The sequence below is a fragment of the Peromyscus californicus genome, unplaced genomic scaffold (assembly GCF_007827085.1).
Source record: "Peromyscus californicus insignis strain IS unplaced genomic scaffold, ASM782708v3 Scaffold_9__1_contigs__length_137607984, whole genome shotgun sequence".
In the NCBI taxonomy this organism is placed as follows: Eukaryota; Metazoa; Chordata; class Mammalia; order Rodentia; family Cricetidae; genus Peromyscus; species Peromyscus californicus.
The window spans coordinates 35,071,474-35,089,839 of NW_026294617.1; the positions used below are offsets into that span (position 1 = coordinate 35,071,474).

Below are 18,366 nucleotides of genomic sequence, written 5' to 3' on the forward strand. Positions count from 1 at the left end.
TTCTTCCGGCTTTGTGCCTGCTCTTCTGGTTTCTGTCAGGGTTTTGCTGTAATGGGCCCGTCCCTCCCCACACCCACTAAATATGAGATGAAGTCACACTGTGTCCCCATACTGATGTTGTAATAACGTCTGGGGTCACAGTCAGGTAGCACATCCCGGAGATTGTCTGAGGTTTCCTTGGTAAAATTAGGCAGAGACAAGAGGAATTCTCAAAGAAGACAAAAACAAAAAACAAAAACTACTCACTTTCATGAAATTGGACTTTGTAAAGTGAAACCCATAGGATGTAGTCATTGGGCTTAATTTCATTCCAAGCCATGTTCCCTTTCAGGCATTGGCTTCATTAAAATTCACCCCACCCATCCCAAGGTTCTGATCCCCTGATCAAGAGACAATAAGATCACTTAGAGGGAAAATTGCCAGCACAGCAGGGAGAGCTTGTGGCAACATTTCTACCTCTGACGACTTCATCACCCTTCAGTCTTATTACTCCTGTGCCCTAAGCTGCCTGTTGGCCATCGTGACCCAAGAGGCTTGCTTCCCTGTCACACACAAAGGACTGATGCTCCCGTTTAATGTGGGGATGATTCTGGAAGGTGCTGGGTGATAGGCATGAAGCTGGTAGCGCTGGGTGGGTTGGAACCTGTAACATTGCCTGTGCCTGCTGCCTTCATGACCAGGTCCTTAACCAGTTCCCCACAATGGCGACTGTTGACGTAAGTGAGCCATGATGGGCAGGTTAGTTTGGCCAGCATACTCTCCAACTGCAAAACATCTAGAGTCTCTCCTGCCATGCCCCCTGGCCTAATTGTCCTCTTTCTCATTTTATGCCCCTGCTAGACCACCGCTCTTGATAAGGAGAGGCAGGTTTTCCGACGAAGACGCAACCAGGATGTGAGGAGCCGGTACAAGGCACAGCCAGCTCCACCAGAACTCAACTCGGAATCGGAAGACTACTCCCCCAGCTCCTCTGAGACTGTTCGCTCCCCCAATTCGCCCTTTTAATAAGACCCTTTTACTCAAAGTCCTAGCTTAACCCTTTAAGACTCTGAGACTCCCCCTCCCCCAAACTTCTGTAAAACAGGTTCATCTGATCTATCTAGCACTCAATGCTTGAATGGCAGAACAGAAAGTATGTTTTGGGTATCTTTGTAGCAAGTTCCCTTTACTGAATGAGAAGGCATGTGGTGTTTGTGATGATGGTAATTTGCTGCTAATAGGGGTCCTTAAAGGGTTAAGGCTAATTTGCAATTTTGTTTTAACATAGAAGCAATGAATGTTTTCATCAGTCAAGCTAGTATCTGCAATATGTAACAGCACATGTTAGCCCTCTGAGTGCATAGAATTTTCTTTGGATTCCTTGCTGGGGAATTTTGCAGAACCTTGGGTATATTCACACACATTTCTTGATTTTGCTACAGACCAAGGGGCGTCATTAAGACCCTAAAATGTCCACACAAGAAGAGCATGGAGGATGATACCTTGTGGATCCTTCTCTGTGGATTTAGAACACGACAGGTTTTATAACGTTAGTCAGCAGATGCACCCCCTCATTCCTAACCATCTTACGAAGAAAGGGAATCCTTTTCCTAAGTAGTAAGCTGGTTAGCTGCAGTGAGTTCTCTGCTTTCATTGGAGGGAATTAGGTTTGTGTCAGCCTCACCCAAGTGATTGACAGTGTCTCTCCCTGTCTCCATACAAAGATGTGCTGATGACGCCCCTAAAATGCTGCTTCCTCATTAGCTGCTGCTAGTGCCAGGCAGACCCTCGGGGAACCACCTAGCCTTGGCTTGTGCTTGGTGAGTTGCGGTCTGTCTGCTCAGGATCAGAAAAGATCTAGAAATTACTGGTGAAAAGAGCAATAAATTACCAGGTGCTCTACAGGGCTGGAAATCCAACCAGCGAGGGAAAGCAAGGTCCTGTGTTTTTTTTCTTCTCAGCTGCTTTTATACGGGACTGTAGCCACCAGTGTGAAACCAACACAGAGTATGGAAGATCTAGGGCGAGAGGGAGCCAGAGGCAAGGGCTTTGCAAAGTGGCAGAAGTACAGTGGGAACACAATCCAAAAGGTTCCAAAAATGGGTTCATAGAAAGAAACCAATTCCGTGAGTAACTCTAGGCACCTGCAAGTCTCCCAGAAGACACGTAGGAGGCTGAAACTGCCACTCCCACTCATGATTTTCTTTAATATAGTGTGGTCTCTAGCCATTCAGGAGAGATGGGTTGCTTTCGTGATTTGGGGCCAGGGCCTGATTGGGACAGGTTTTCCACTCCTGTTACCCAATCTGTCTCCCTAGACCTGAGCTTCTTTGGGAGCTGATCGCATATCAGAATTTGGGCTTGTTGCTTCCTGTTCATTGTGACTATGCTCGAAAAGGATCCAGGGGTGTCCGTGTCCGGGAGGCAGGGCCCAACTCAAATGCTGCCCTGATGATTTCTCAGCTTTGACCCAGGAGAGAAGAGTGATAGACTCCAGAATGACTACAAGTGGTCCTTATTTTCTCATTCTTACTCTGAATAGATTTTAATGTCTTGAAAGTTACGAACAACCTTTCCATAGTCAGGTCTTTATTTTCGAACTCCACAGTGATCTTCAACTGCTGTGTTTACACACAGTCTTTAAACTGTGTTCTACACACATACAAACTTTTAAATGACCGAATCCCACATTTTCTGGTTTTCTACGTTTAAATCAACACTTAGTTCTTTTTTTTCTTTTAGAGAGCCCAAAAGTGACAGCACATAAAAATCATAAAATGCTATAAATCAGCATAATACTTAAATTGGGTGTTGGGAGTAGACAGGGCACAGACCACCAGGAAGAGTGTTGATGTGAAGATAGAGTTCATATTGGTGAAGGACCTAGAACTGGTCAGAAATCACTACTGTCTCTGGAACAGAAAAGCAAAGCCCTTTTACTCTAAGATATCAAGCAATGGCGTAGCTGAGCCGCTACTCCGTGTACGTGACTATCAACTGCCCTGTGGGCAATAGCAGATTGCCATGTTTCCTTTCTCTGAATTACTGCTTCCCCCTCGGTCATTAACACAAGGCCACAGCATCCAGGGGTACAGGCCCACAGTGCAGGGCTCTGGCTTTTGTCTATCATCATTTAGAGTATTTCCCATCTTGCTGCAGAAGGGCAGCCCAGAGGAATTCTGAGCCCACTCAGAAGGCAGATCACAGCACATCCCTATGGAGTTTCAATGATCTATGCTGAATAAATGGTAGGATGTGACCTGTCAAGTAGAAATATTGAGCAATCGGATGGAATGCAGTAATTCACTCATCTTTCCAGCATTAAGCTACCAAGATCTTAGATGTCAGAGGTGTAACTCAGAGGGCAAACAAACAAGCCTGTGAGGACGACTCGCTGTGCCCAGATTGATTTGGTTTTCGCCAGCACTAATTCCCCCCCCCCCCTCAACATTCTCGGAATAGTTTCAGTTAGAAATAATTAAGTGGTGGTGTTCTTTGAATTTCTACAACCAAATCAATCCTATTTTTTATTTTGTGTATCATAGAACAACTATGTGCCATTATGGCTGTGTATCTCTGTAATTATCCACTTAACCATCATTAATGTATCCATATTTTTGAGTATTGAATATAACTCTATGGTAGTAGTCTGGTGATGGGAATTGCCCTTCCTTTACTAACAGGACCAGCCCTGTGGTATTTAAAGGAGTCTTTCAGTTTGAGAGTGGAGTAGTTGAGCAATCCTGCATTACTTGCTTCCTGTAAGTCAATTCTGTAGATGAGACCCGTTCATATTAATGAATACATTTACCCCTCAGCATTGTGGCAGAAACTACTTTATTTGTCATGATAAAGAAATATGTGATTTGTTCCAAACCCTTAGAAGGAAAGGCGAAGAACGTCAGTCCCTGGAAATGTTCTGGCCTACCCTCATCTAGCTCACACGTGGTGCGTATTAACATACGCAGAGGAGGGGACGAGAATAAACAAGGGAAAACACGTGATGTTTTGTGTTAACTGAGACTTTCCTACAACCTGCTTAGCTCTCTTGTGAGGGGTGGTTAACAGGTCTGTCAGATACTGTTGAAAGAGAACAGTATATCTGTGAATGAAGGCTAAAATTGCAATCCTTTACCCTTTGAGGCATATTTCAGTTGGAAAAAAAAAAAGAAAAGAAAAATTGGCTCAGAGGGTCACAGAGCTACCGAATTACCAGGACTCGAGCACGTTAAATCACGGTTGTTTGCTGGCCAAAGGCACCCGTTAGACAACTCTATCCCCTGTGCTGAAGTGCAGTAGTGCTGAAGGAGAGCTTTCTTCACATTATTGTATTGCCCCTAGCCCTTCTCTGGGTAAAGCCCTGTCAGCATTTCCATGATAAACTCCTATTCTGGAAGGTTTTTAATTTGACCATAAAAATGTGCCTCAGGCTAAAGTTTGCTATTCAAGGCCCGTACCGAAGAGTGAGGGCACATCTCACACTTCTCAACTTCTTCTCCACTCCCGAGGAAAACTCAACACCAAGAATTCGGAATACATTGCCTTCATTGTGATTTCAGAGTTTGGGGATGCCCCAAGATCCAAGATGGTATTTTAAACATAATTACTCATTTGGACATGCTTTTTTTAAAATGGACCACCTAGCATATATTATAGAATATTTTCTATTATTTGTAAGTCTTTTTTAATTACTGTTGTGATTTTCTCTTTTTTCTTCTTTCTTTACTTTTTTTCTTTCTTTCTTTCTTTTTTTTTTGTCTAAAGATTTTTTTTTAAGAACTTGAAGTTGATCAGCTCAAAGGTCCACTACCTACCACTTCCATTGGTAATTTGGAAAAAACTCTCTGACCCAACAGAGCTTTGGTTTGAAAGCTGGGTGGAGGGTTAGACACATGTTTCTTTAGAAATCTGGATTTCCGAGTTTAATCATCAGGTTTCATGAAGGCACTCTTGTCTGTTGGGAGACTAGAGGCTAAAAGCGCCCCCACAATTAACACTTATGTCAACTTAGATTCAAAGCCAGCATAAAATAGCCCTTCATACTCTCCTGTTTAAAGGCAAATAAATCAGGGGAACTTGAGGACATATGAAACATTTGATGACTGCAAACATGCTTTGCTATTGGGCTCTACGGTGCTTACAAATGGAACAGTTAAGAACTGGGACCCCGGATGTCAGATGGAATCTTTAGTTTGTATGTAATTACATACAGATGGGGGGGGTGCTCTAAGCTGTTCTTTTGTTTTCTAATCATCTCAAATATGCAGCCAGCCAGCCAGTAGCATTAAGGGTCATAAACTGGTGGGAAACAGGAAATCTAAGGTAGAGGTTTAGAATGCCTCTGCTGGGGCGTTTTGGTTTGTTTGTTATTGTTGCTGGCTCTAACACGGAGGCCTCTGTGGTCATTTTTCGGTAAGTGAGCATCTAACTGGCAGGTGTTGTGATCATGTGGTTTGCCCATGGAGACAGATGAGGGATATGGATTCATCGTTTTCCATCAAGGAAAGGCCATCTCTCTCAACTGTACCTGTAAATTTCCTCAACATTTCTTTTCTTGTCAATTAAACTGAGACTCTTAATGTTACTTTAATGTAAAGCTGTATATTTTTGACTGTGGCATACTTTATTAATTTAAAGTAATTAGTGCTTAAGCCTTCAGAACTGGTGGTTTTACGAGTGGATTTAAAGTGGTGTTCAACATCCTAACAAGTTCCATTCATTCCAAGTCAATCGGCTATAGTCAGGAACAGACCTTTACTGGTTCTCTGGGGCAACTTCTCACTTGCCCTTGACATTGAATCCTTGGTGTATTTGAAGAATAAATAAAAAGAAATTGAAACTGATCCAAGGTTAGAGTCATATCCTTGACAACTTTAAAAAAAATTATTAGGAAATTAATATTAGCTTTTTTCATTCTGGCTGAAAGAAAATTATTAAAGGATTAGTTGTGCGTGAAATTAAATAGTATTTTGCTTCTGCATACTAAAGAAGTGGGCTAGGGACTTGACACATTTAACAAGTTTCCCGAAAGGTTTTGATTTGGGAAAAAAAAAATTCAACATTTCCTTTGCGATTCTGACTTCGTCACTTGCTGCATGGATCAGATGGCGTAGGTTAGTGTCTGGTTTTGGAATCCCAATGAAATAACTTTCAAACGATTTGTACCCATGATTAAAGGTGGAATGAGACCCAATTTTCCCCCAATCCTTCAGTTTAAGCTCATAAATTGTAGGTGAATGTGGAATGAAATCATCTGTGATATATTATGTTCATTTACCAAATGAGCTCTTTTGATGTTGCCTGTTTTTATGTACAACACGTTCTTAAACTAATAAAGTAATATCTCTTGGTGTACACAATGCCCTTCGCTGCTGGACCAGCTCTTCGGTTTACATTGCCATCGTGGAGTAAAATTTCATTTCAGTGCAATTCAGGATTGACACATTCAGTCCAGAGAGGAATAACCCAGCTGTGTTCAGGGTTGGGGGGCAGGGTACTCTCTACGCAAGGCTTTAAAAATTAGTCATGCGGTCAGAATGTAGCTTTCCCACATGTCCTCCACAGCACAGTATGTATTTCATGAGCATAATTCAAAATCAACTATTCCAAAAATGTCCCTTTTCATATATCACCTTCCTGGCTTGGCCAGTGACTTGGACAAACACAGAGAAATCAAATACTGTTCAGCCTTGTTTTATCCATCAACCTACACGCACAGGCTCACCAGAGGAGACTGTTAGTTTAGCTGCTAACCTGTAATTAGCTGCCATTTTGTTGCCCTTCCCCACTGGGTATTCCACATGGAATTTTGACCTTAGAAAAAAATCACAGAGCTGTATGATGGAAGAAAGCTCTTTCCTACCGTGGTTTCAGTGACAGGAGATTGAAAAGTCAACCAGCCAAAGTGACTACAGGTCCCCTGCTGTCAGTTTTATAAATATCTTTTTATGAGTATCACTTTTATGATATTTTATGAATATCTCCAAGGTCTTGTAGAAACTAGCAGTCACCTTCCCTGCCACCCATGGGCTGTTGAAACACCTGTCTTCTCCTATACTCTCTGTAGAGAAGTCACTGAGACTTTTCTGGACTCTTCTGGCAACTTCTGTGAAACAATGGTTATTGACCAAAGTAATTGCTTCCTACGGACCATTATCTTGTTTTATGAGACTGGTGGCCTAGCCAAAAATCTGCCATTCAAAAACAAAGGAGGAAAGTCTTGGTCACAACTCTAGTGTTGAAGATGATAGAGCTGCCCCACGTGGGAACTGGGAAGGAACAGCCTTCCCTGACTGCAGGCCACTGGCACTGGGGATCTGGAAAGGTGTCCCAAGTTGTCTACAGAGCGGGCGGTTATGAAAACAGAGGTAAATGGGCTATGAGAAACAGGTATTAGAAGCATCATGGAATTTTTCACATCACATCTCCTGAACAAAATAAGAAAGGCTTTCCCCCATTTTAAGGGGTAGCCTGAGCCTGGTCCAGTCTCCTCAAAGAGGGGCACTAAGACAAAACCTGGGGCCACACCCAGCCAGCTGGAACAGCCAGATCCACGCTGGCCGTCAGTACTGTGACAGATGTCCAAGCCAGCTTGCCTGCACTTCGAATCATTCATTCAAGTGTTTCTTGACTGAGTGCCAGAGCTGTGGATGACACTTTATTTGGGCTTAGGGGGAAAAACAAAAAACAAAAAAACAAACATGGCCCGTTTTACTTTTTGCTTTGAGTCAGAAGACTTGGAAAACATACTTACAAAGATGGCATTTATTGGGATTTTTGGCTCAGCATTCAGATGACCTGTCTACACCTAGCAAGGCCTTGTATGTTTACAACAACGTTGATGCTTGAAAAGGTATGTCTGCCATCTGCCCTTGGGACGGTACACACACACACCCCAGGGTGCTCTTGGCCTGGCTCCTGGGCTCTGAGGTAAAAAGCATCCCAGAGTTCTCTCTGCCATCTGGAATTAGCGTAAGATTTTAGCTTCTTATCCTACTTTAACACGTTTTTTTATGTCCATTGATTCAACAAACTTAACCCAGGCCTACTATGACTGATACATAGTGAAGACCAAAAAGAAACCAAATTACCCCTGTTCATAAGACCTTCATTCTAGCAAGGAATCTTCTACACTTTGGTCGTGTGGAGCTCCTGATTTATCACTCACAGATGGCCAAATACCAGCCTGTCAGGGGCACAACATCCCTCCCAGCTTGCCACTGGCTCCCAGCATGTGTAGACGGTGTAGGCTGCCTGCAATCCAGCCCTCAGTCACATGTAACTAGATCTGCAGTCCACCCACTCTGTTGGACTCTTAGGAAGAGGAAAAGAAGGGGAGACGGAGCTGACAACACTAAAGGCGGGAGAGGCCAAAGTCGCCACAGTCTCATCTTCCGGTGCGTCGTGCGGGTGGTTGAAAAGGAAAGGAAGTGGCGATCACTTAATGAACTCTTCAAAACCAGCCCTGAGGGATGTTCTGGGTGGGTGTGTGGATTTGAAGTTCTTGGTCCCATCCACATTCTTCATCCAAGAGTACTGTGCCCTTCTGACAGAGTGAACAGTAATGGGATGCCGTAAATGGCTCTCTTTATGCACCCCCAGCAAAAGCCACATTTCTCTGTCCATTCTTTCTGGACTTTCCAGATCCCCTCAAAGGACCTATTCTTCTTACCAAACACACATAGCAGAAGTTCAGCCTGGGACCCCACATTCCCTTCCAGTGTGAGTCTTACCTCCAGTCAAGTCCCTATCATGTGGTCGTCTCTGGGGCAACTAAATATATGATTCACTATCACCTTTCCAGGTTCAGAGACAGCAGCCATCCAGTGTGATCCCAGGTGTTATAGTAAAAGCACAAATGGGACACTTGGGAATTCCTTTTAAAGACCAATTTAATTGTTGTGAGGCATTCACAGATGGCTTCATGGAAGAGATCTTGCTGTTGATCTGTTTCTGTTACCAAGCGCCACTGTCTGAGTTATCAAGAAAGAAAGACTATTTTGATTCACAGTTTTAGAGGTATTGCATCAAGGAGCCACATCTAGTGATAACTCTCTCATGAGTACAGTGCAGAGGTGACTTGGAGGGAGGGTCACCATGGCCAGAAACTGGAAGAGCACATGTATGCTCTCTGGACTCTCTACTTAGAAAGTTACCTGGATTCAGTCACGGAGGCTTTACTCTAATGACCATAAGCAATCTGAATTGCCTTTAAAAGACCCCGGCTCTTTTGACTCCCTCAATGCCTCTAATGAGGGTTGGATTTCACATAGTTGAAGCTTTGAGTCTATACGCAAGCCCTAGCAGAGTCCCTGAATCGGAGTCTGAAGAATAAGAAGGAAGTGGGAAGAAGGCATTCAGAACCATGAGAACAGTGCACAAACATTCAGGAAAACATGAATGACCCCAGCACGGGTGAGGTGGAAGCTCAGCTTAGCCCCAGGGAGACAGCAGATGGTCCAGGAGCCGGGCCTCACCAACCTACCGCTATGGTTTGAGGAAAGGGCGGGACCAGCCTATCTCACAGCTACAGGACTGCATGAAAACCAGACAACTCCATCCCAGCAGTGGCAAAGGAGGAAACTGAGCAAGAAGGCTCCTAAGGAAGCCAGCCTGGCTGCCTGGCATATACCATGCCAGAAATATAGGCAAACATGCCCGTCAGAATTTATTGCATAGCAATAAATTCATAAGGTTTATCATGTTTAATGACAGTAGTGTGTCATAAAACCCATCTGACTAGGCAGCCTGACCAAGGCAAATATGGGTTCCTTTATTCCCATCTTAATTACTAATATTAACTCTCTCATACTACACACACACACACACACACACACACACACACAGAGGTATGTATGTATGTATGTATATGAATACACGTTAAAGCAGTTGCAACTGAGTTCAAGAAGTTTCGGAAGTTGAGAAAAGGTCTGCAGAGATAAGCTAATGAACCAGACCTGTTGGTGGAAGCTGCTGGTACCAGGTTTGAGGGAGAGGCTGGAGAATCCAGCAAGGGCTGGCCTGGGTCTGGAGCAGACAATGGATCAGGAGCAGGAAACGGTCATGTCTAGGTACAAACAGGTGGATGGGCAGGCACCATAGGCTGCTCCAGCCTGTAAGGGGATGGGATGGGAGTGGAGGTTAATTAATCCAAGTGGGTGAGTCCTTGAGGCGCACATGGGTATCAGATGATAGGTTGGCATGCTGCCATGCCACCCCAGTGTTTGGTGTCCATCTCTTTATGGAGTCCAGGTGGGAGAGGTACACCCTTTCCTCCCTCCAGCATGCCAGCTAAGTTTGCGGGCTTTACTTCCCTCTACAATCTTAATGCACTTGTGCACCTCTGTAATCTCAATTCACTCCCAATAAATTTACAGGGCAACTCCCTTTCTCTTCCCATCAATAAGCCATTTATCAGTGTGGATGGGTGGTGCCTGGCAGATGGTGCAATTTCTGGGTCCACCCAGAGACTGCAGTCATCCTCTGCCTTCAAAACGGAGTTTAAAAAAAAAAAAAAAAAAAAAACCTGCTTGTAAAATGCAGTTTCCCAAGGCAAAGCACAGCCTGAAAAAAACAGGGTTTTTATACAACACAGAGTAACCTAGAGCCTGACACAGCCTGGTCTCAACACCAGTTTTGAGCTGAAATACATATTTCTCTCTCAGCGATCCCGAGGCAGCGTCCCAGGCAAACAAAAGAACCAGCCACATGTAATCTCATCCCAACCAGGAATGTCCTGCTCGCAAAGCTTATAGCTCTCTTCCTGTGGGCAAAGTATTCTCTCCTAGGTTGTTTCTCTTTGCTCTGGGAGAACAGGAAGAACGAAGAGCAGGAGGAGGAGGAGGAAGAGGAGGAGGAGGAGGAGGGAAGTGGAAGAAGAGGAAAAGCAAAAGCGGAGGGAGGGAGACGAGGTGGAGATTCACTGACCCTGAAAATCGCTCTCTCCTACCTTCTTCCTAGACAAGTCCACATTGTCACCTTTCCTTGATAGCAGGGTGATAATTAATGTTCCACCCAAGAGAGGTTTCATTTTTCCACCAGAATTACCTATTAATTTGCTAGATTCTTCTGATTAAGCAGTGAGCCTGTCAGCATGGGTTCATCATTCCGCACATCCTTTCCTTTCAACAACTAAATCAAGGCCCCAACCAACCCAGACATTTTCAATTTCCTCTCTCACCATGTGGATGTTCCCCTGTCTTTTAATAACATTTTTCAGTCAGCTCCTGTCTCCCTGAGCAAGCCGATTTTTGCTTCATAAAAAGCCGCTATTGTCTCCACCTACTTACTTCATAGAGGAAGGTAACGGTTCCCATCAGTGCCTGGAAATGGAAACCTGAAGATTCCCTGCTTGAGAGGAAGGCCTCCTGCTAACACAGGTATCCACCCACCTGTCCAAAGGCCTCCTCTTGCCCACTGTTTTGGGGGATTCTCCTGGAATGCCCACACCTTGGCATGCTTTCGCACACCAATGCGGCTGACAGGTATGGCTTCGGCATGCTGCCACAGGGAGCCATCTGACGACAGAACCTGCCCTTCTCAATGTATTGGCACAGAAAACATCTGACGAAAAACCAGGCATGGGGAAGCAACTATTGCTGTATCCCCAGTTTCCTGAATGCCCAGAAACACATTCAGGTGGGCAGGGGAGCGCCCAGCCTCCAGGCCTCCACAAACAAGTACCAGGATTGTGTCCACTGACAGGTTTTTGGAGGCCCAGTGTCAGCTACCTACAGGTCTTTGTCTTGTTTTGGTTTTTGTGTGTTTGTTTTGCCCCCCCTGAGCCAGAGTCTAATAGGCAGTAGGTGCTCTGGAGCTCAGGTGATGACTCCAGGCTTTGTTCTCAATCTGTCAGCAGGGCTTTCTGTACAGGATAGAATTTTCCAGGTGAGACAGGGTCCCGAGCATCATGGAATCAAGTCAGGATATCTACTGCCAGCTTGTGGCCCCTTCCCGGACCCACTTCCTGTCATCTGGACTCCCCTACACCATCCCCAAAGGTGCATCCACTGCCTAAAAATTACTTGACTTGTAAATATTCGTGTAGATGGGCATCATTGTATAGGCGTGCAAGTCTGCACGTATGCGCATGTGTGTTGAAGGCCGTGATGACCACCTGCGTGGGCCAGCCTCCAGCAGTGTTGACAGCCTGCTGCTGTGGGGCAGCATAGTTGTGGACATTACTGTCCTAGCCCGCTGTGCCCTTAGCAGACTGCCCCCATCCCCTCCCCCACACTCTATTGGCTCCCCTCTTCATCATTCACACCAGCACAGAGGCAGCTGCAGTAACTTTAGATTTGAGCACTCCGCCTCCCAAGTCCTGCTGTAAATCAGGAGGGCAGGGTCTGGCTCTGGGAAGGAAAGCGGGGCTCCTTTCTTCTTCTCCCTTCTGAACAAGCTGTGGGGGTTTCTGAGGGGGGTGGGTCTCCGTCTCCCTCCTTCTTCCATATGCCCATGCTCTTCACAGATCTCTGATGTGAAAGGCTGCCTGCTGGCTATTGGCATCTTAAAAATGTTTACATGTGGAACCCCCAGACCATTGTCTCCCTTCCACATGAGGCTCACTGGAGCCGACAGCCAGTTGCCCTGGTATTGACTTTCTTTCTTCCTGTTGATTTGGCTGACAGAAGAGTCTCTGCTGGGAAGTACACCCACCCCCCAACTCTGGAGAGCGAGGGGCCTTGCCGTGTCCTGTATCTGCAAGGCAGAGACTATCAGTGGGGCCCAGGAAGAAGAAGGGCATCTGTGAAAGAGTAAGCAGACTCATTGTGCAGCAGATGTGAACTCAAGACAAGCTTTTGAAATCCCACTTCTGGGCAGACATGCATTTCCTTCCATTCACCTTCAAGCCACAGGTATGAACAAAGGCTCAAAACATACTTCCTGGGTTCATAAATCACAACAAATTTGGTCCAACGTGGTCCTCCTGCTGTCTAGACTCCTGGGCAGAGATCTCTGCATAGTCATCATACAGTGGCCTGTAAACACAATCTAAGGACCCCAAACTGAGATCACAGGTCACTAACAAGGATACACGTAAGAAGATTCATCATCAGGGCTCAGACACAGCCTGAAGGCACGCTCAAAGTCTTTCTATCTCAAGAGTCTAAGCGAAGAAGATCAAGTTCAAAATCTGACATGGCAGGTGAGAATATCATGGGGACCCTGATTGTCATAGTAAATAATGAAGAGATATCAAAAGTTCAAAGACAGGTTGTGATACATGCAAATTTGTGTTTTTAAAGATGGCCTGGTGACAGAGGGGAAAGATGGTTTCAGAAGGGACAAGCATGACAAGCGGGAAACCAGTTAGGGGCCTTGTGATACTTTAGCGACAGTGAGGTCATGGTAGTTCCTGCTGTGGAGGTTTGAAGGAGAAATGTCCCCCAGAGATTTGAACACTTGGTCCTTGCTTGGCATCAATCACTGTTTGGGGAGGTTACGGAACCTTTAGGAGGTGCGGCCTCGCTGAAGGAAGTAGATCACTGGGGGCAGGCTTGGAGGGTTTTATAGCCTCACTCCACTTCTTACTTCTGTTTGCAGTTAAAAATGTGATCTCTGAGGTTGAGAGCACTGGCTGCTCTGCCAGAGGTCCCGAGTTCAATTCCCAGCAACCACATGGTGGCTCACAACCATCTGTAATGAGATCTGGTGTCCTCTTCTGGCCTGCAGGCATACAGGCAGGCAGAACACTATATATAATAAATAAATCTTTAAAAAAAAAAATGTGATCTCTCAGCATCCTGCTCTGGCCACTCGCTGCTGTGCCCACCCATCATTGAAGACTCTCACCCAGAAATCAACTCTTGCTTCTGGTCACGGTGTTTTATCACAGCAACAAAAAGTATCTCACACATCCTCGTGTGTCTCTAACAAAAGTATCTGGCAGAAAAAAATCCAAGGGAGGCAAGGTGTGTTTGGGTTCATGATTCCAGAAGGATTCTGTTCCTGTTGGTGAGGAAGGCGTGGCAGAGCTCATGATAACAGAACCTCGCGCCTGTGCCTCACATCACAGAGGACCAGAAAACAGAGAGATGCTGGAACTAGGAGCAGACACAACCTCCAAAGACCCAGCCCTAAAGGAAGGCCTACTTCCAGCAGCTAGACCCCACCTCCTACAGGTTTCCATCAGATGGGGACCAGATGTCTAAAATATGAGTTAATGGGGGACAAGTCAGATCCAAATTCTAACAGAGGTCCTAAAAGAAGCATCAGGGATAAGGGCAGAGAGAGGGATAAGGGCGGAGAGAGGGATAAGGGCGGAGAGAGGGGAACGCCATCAGGAACTACAAGGGAGGCTAAGGCGATCCCCAGCAGTCAGTGACGTTACCTGGGTAGCTTGGTAACAGTGCTATGCATGACTAAAAGGAAGTGTGTGTGTGTGTGTGTGTGTGTGTGTGTGTGTGTGTGTGTGTGTGTGTGCATCTGTGCACACCTGTGGGCTTCAGGGATGTCATAGTTTACTTTCTGTTGCTGACACAAACACCATGACCTAAAGCAACTAGAGAGGAAAGAACTGGAGCAGAAACCGTAGAGGACCGCTCCAGTTCCTGGGCTGCCTGTCGGCGCAATCCCAGGCTCACTATCAGCTGCCTTGTCTTAGACAGCCTGGACCCACCTGCCTAAGGATGGTACCGCCCACAGTGGGCTGGGCCCTCCTATATCATTTAGCAATTAAGAAAAGCCCCCACAGACATGCCCACTGGACAATCTTGATGGCGACAATCCCTTAACTGAAGCTCCCTCTTCCCAAGTGACCCTTGGTTTGTGTCAGGTTGGCAGCTAACTGTAGAGGGCATGCGGCTTTTGGATATTTTGATTTAGGTGCTTTGGAGCACCTGGGAGGAGCCAGTCACAGGTTGGGCTGTACATGGTGGTTTAGGAATGGAACCTAACAATGGTTATGGAAACTTTAAAGACTGGGCACCACCAGCAAAGGAGATGTGCATGTATGGTAGAGAAGAATACCAATCAGGGACCTCCCCGCACTGCCCTGGCAAGAGGAGACACTTGAAGACAGAAAAGACATCACACATACACCAGGAACCACCAATTTAAACAAAATGTGGGGGCTCAGGAGAGGCCATTTCAGAGAATGTGACCGTCAGTGTGAAAGTCAGCTGGGTTATTTTGGAAGGTAGAAAATGGGGTTGCAGAAGTAAATACCAATCAAGGGGAAATATCGAAGCTGCTTGCTGAGCTTGCTACATCAAGGAGTGGGCCACCAGCACTGTGTTGGGACGGAGACTCAAAGGCAGGCAGGATGGAGAGCCTTGTAGTGGTTTTTCTAGTTCACCATAAAGGTGTATCCTGATGCAAGCTGCCAGCAGCATGGGGGCTGCTGAGGGACCTGGAGAAGGGTTAGCTGAAAGGGAGACATCCTAGAGGACTCACTAAGGGGCATACTTGCCTTTCTCGGGGGAGCCCTAAGTGAGGGACAGGGAGGAAAACTAGAGAAGCTTCCAGTATTACTCAAATTAGTTGCCAAGTCATAGACATTTGGTTGAATGTTCTAGAAGTTACTTTTAGGCTTCCAGGATTGTGACCAGAGATGGCAACCTGGCTTCCTGTAAATCTGGATTATAGCAAACTGGCTTCCTGGGCAGTTTATTATAGTTATGTATTAGGGTGGTCTCCTTGATAGAAACTACAGCTCATGTGTCAGGGTCCCATTTTTTCAATACACCCTAGCCTTTACCCATTTGATCTCTCAGGAGACACTAGATTAGGCTCTTGGGAACTTAGTAAAAGTTGCAGACTTGCTGTAGGGGCAGAAAAAGAGACAACAATCCTGTATTAGAAAGGTAGGTCAATAAGAGAGAGCCGAACAATTTTCTTTGATCTTCATGTGACATGGGAGCCTTCATTCTGAAGATCCAAAGTTGTGAGACTTAGTGTCAATGAAGCATGGACAGTTGTGCAGCGTGGAGTAGGAGCCGTTGCTGAGAAGATAACACACTGGCATGCAGGACGCCATCACGGCCTGCACGTTCAGATTCCTCCAGGCCTCTGTGTGAGCACTCCCCCCTCCTAGATAATCAGTCTCCTTTCTGGAACTGGAGGTCTTGTGACCTACAATCAGATAGAGTTGATCTACGAAAGCCCCGTGGAAATTTCTCTTACACAGTAAGGTGGGATAATGCTGTAGCGATCTCTGACGGCTTAATGGTTGACTTTGGGAGGGAAGATAAGCAATAATCCAGGAATCCTCCTAGCCTCCTGAATTCTACAACTGAGAGGTAGGTTAAAAGGTGTGAGATAAGCTGGTAGTGCCACATGCCTTTAATCCCAGGACTCTGGAGGCAGAGGTAGGCAGATCTCTGTGAGTTCAAGTCCAGCTAGGTCTACAAAGTGAGTTCCAGGACAGCCAAGGCTGTTACACAGAGGATACTTGTCTCAGAAACAAAACAAAACAATAACAAAAAAAAGGTTATGAGATAATCTCACAAATAAAGTTGCAACTATAATGAGTATAAATAAGAAGATGGGATGTTCTGAGAGAATCTACGAGGGTGTTTTATGGAGGTAAAGAGGTCCTTCTTAGAGGAGTTGACCCTTGAGCTGAAATTAGGGTGAGTAGAAAGTCATTAGGCAAAGGAGGGGAGAGAGCATTTGGGGAACAGCTGTGCAGAGCTTCAGGGGTAGAAGGAAGCAAGACCGCTTGGGCACTGACCTCTGGGAAATTTAGAGAGAGAATGAGCCGGCCAGGTGGGTCTGGTGTTTATCCCTCACGTAAGCAGAAGTCGCCGATGAGTTTCAAGCAGGAGGTAGGGCTGATGTAACAACATTCCCATTTCACAAAGAACACTCTGGCTGCTTTCTAGAAAGCTAAGGAGATACACCTGTCTGAACAATAGCTATGGCTGTGATGTGGTGGCTTTTCAAGCTATGTTGTTCAAAGGAGTTTAAAAGGCCAAGAGAAAATGTTTTGGTATGCTTATTTTTAATCTAAGAAGTTTCTGTAGTGGGTGGAAGTATAAGATGGCTTATGAAATGAACTATACACGTTTACAGACTGACAAGATTTTTAAAAATCTGGTCAAAAAGGGTCAAAGGAGTTCTTACTATACTAGGTCACAAGGTGTGTGTTTTTTACTGTAAATGTGTTTCATAATCCTGTTTGTGCAATTTTTTTCAGAAAATGGATTATACAGTCTTGTGCAGGAAGCTTTTTGGCAATTCCTGGTGAATGAGAGGTGCCTTTCTCTTCCAATGTTCACTTAATGTCCCATCTTTCCATTCTGTCTCAAGAGGAGAGGTGCTACCCCCAGCGAGTGAAAGATGAGGAAAATGAATGTTTAGAAACTATTGTTAAAAATGGCTTTAACATGAGGGGCTTTGAACAACAGTGATCAGATATACACGTGTTTCCTGCCTACAGAAGCAGGTGTGTCCCATCTCAAGGCAGGTTGGTTGAGGTAACGGAGGTACATACTGACCTTAACTTAATTGTATTATTTTTTAGGTGATTTTGAAATACCCAAGAGACTCAAGTATGCAGTAGGATGTTGATCTGCAGGCCAGAAGAGTTACAATGCAGAATCATTGTATTCATTGTCTCCTTGCTATGGCAAATGTCTGAGAAAGGTTGCTGAAGGAGGGAAGGTTTATTTCGGCTCAGAGTTCAAGAGTCCAGAAAAGCTTGTCATGGTGGAGGAGTCAAGGCAACCCAGGTGTGAAGAGGTTGGTCACACAAGAGACAAACGAGCCGAAATTTAGTAGCACATACACCTTGTGCGCACACAGATGATGTCACAGGAAAAGTGAGTGAGTCTCACAGAAGTGGCTTAGAGCACAGGTTCAAATCCCATCTCCTCCCACAACGAAGGAAGGTGTTGGTGAAGAGGGGATCGTTCCAGAAGCGTCCAGCAAAAGTCAGGATGGTGGTGTAGCTCCCTTCTTTCTCCATTAGTGAGACTTGGGCTCACTCTTCTATGGAGAAGGAGGTATACAAATGGATGCTTTCTTCCCATCTCCACACAGGAGGGCCGGGATTGCAAGCAGCTCTTTTGGTTTGTTAGCTTTTGTTTGTTTTTAGTAGGACATTTTTGTTTGTTTGGTTGTTTGTTTTTATCCACTGAGGCATTAATTCTGCTTATGTTTTTTTAATAAAAGGAAAGCATGCTATGAAACGGTTTTTGTAGAATGCCAGCCTTATTGGGAATGGAGGTGCCTAGTCTCACTGCAACTTGATGTGGCCAGGCTGGCTGATATCCATGGGAGGCCTGTCCTTTTCTGAAGAGAAACAGAGGAGGAGTGGATTAGGGGGTGAGGGGGCAGGGAAGGTAGGTAGAGGAGGGGAAAGGAGGGAGGGGAAACTGTGGTCTGGATGTAAAAATAAAAACACAAATAAATAAATAAACACAGAAAGAAGGAAGGAAGGAAGGA

At 45.4% G+C, this 18,366-nt stretch overlaps 1 protein-coding gene and 1 long non-coding RNA gene across 5 annotated transcripts in view; both read left to right on the forward strand.

Moving 5' to 3' along the window:
• Positions 1-6,338, forward strand: part of Dclk1 (doublecortin like kinase 1) — a 306,342-nt gene extending 300,004 nt beyond the window's left edge. For 2 of the 4 annotated variants that reach the window (XM_052730073.1, XM_052730075.1), the window contains one exon: positions 841-1,118. In XM_052730073.1, the coding sequence (XP_052586033.1) occupies positions 841-898 (58 nt within the window). In that variant the 3' untranslated portion in view covers positions 899-1,118. Of the gene's footprint in view, positions 1-840 lie in introns of all 4 variants that reach the window. The other 2 variants (XM_052730072.1, XM_052730074.1) reach the window with 1 other exon arrangement.
• A 4,532-nt stretch (positions 6,339-10,870) lies between these two features.
• Positions 10,871-18,149, forward strand: LOC128105645 (uncharacterized). Its single transcript, XR_008216432.1, has 3 exons — positions 10,871-11,357; positions 12,606-13,123; positions 17,444-18,149. It is a non-coding gene; the product is annotated as an uncharacterized LOC128105645 (long non-coding RNA).
• The last annotated feature ends 217 nt before the right edge of the window (positions 18,150-18,366 follow it).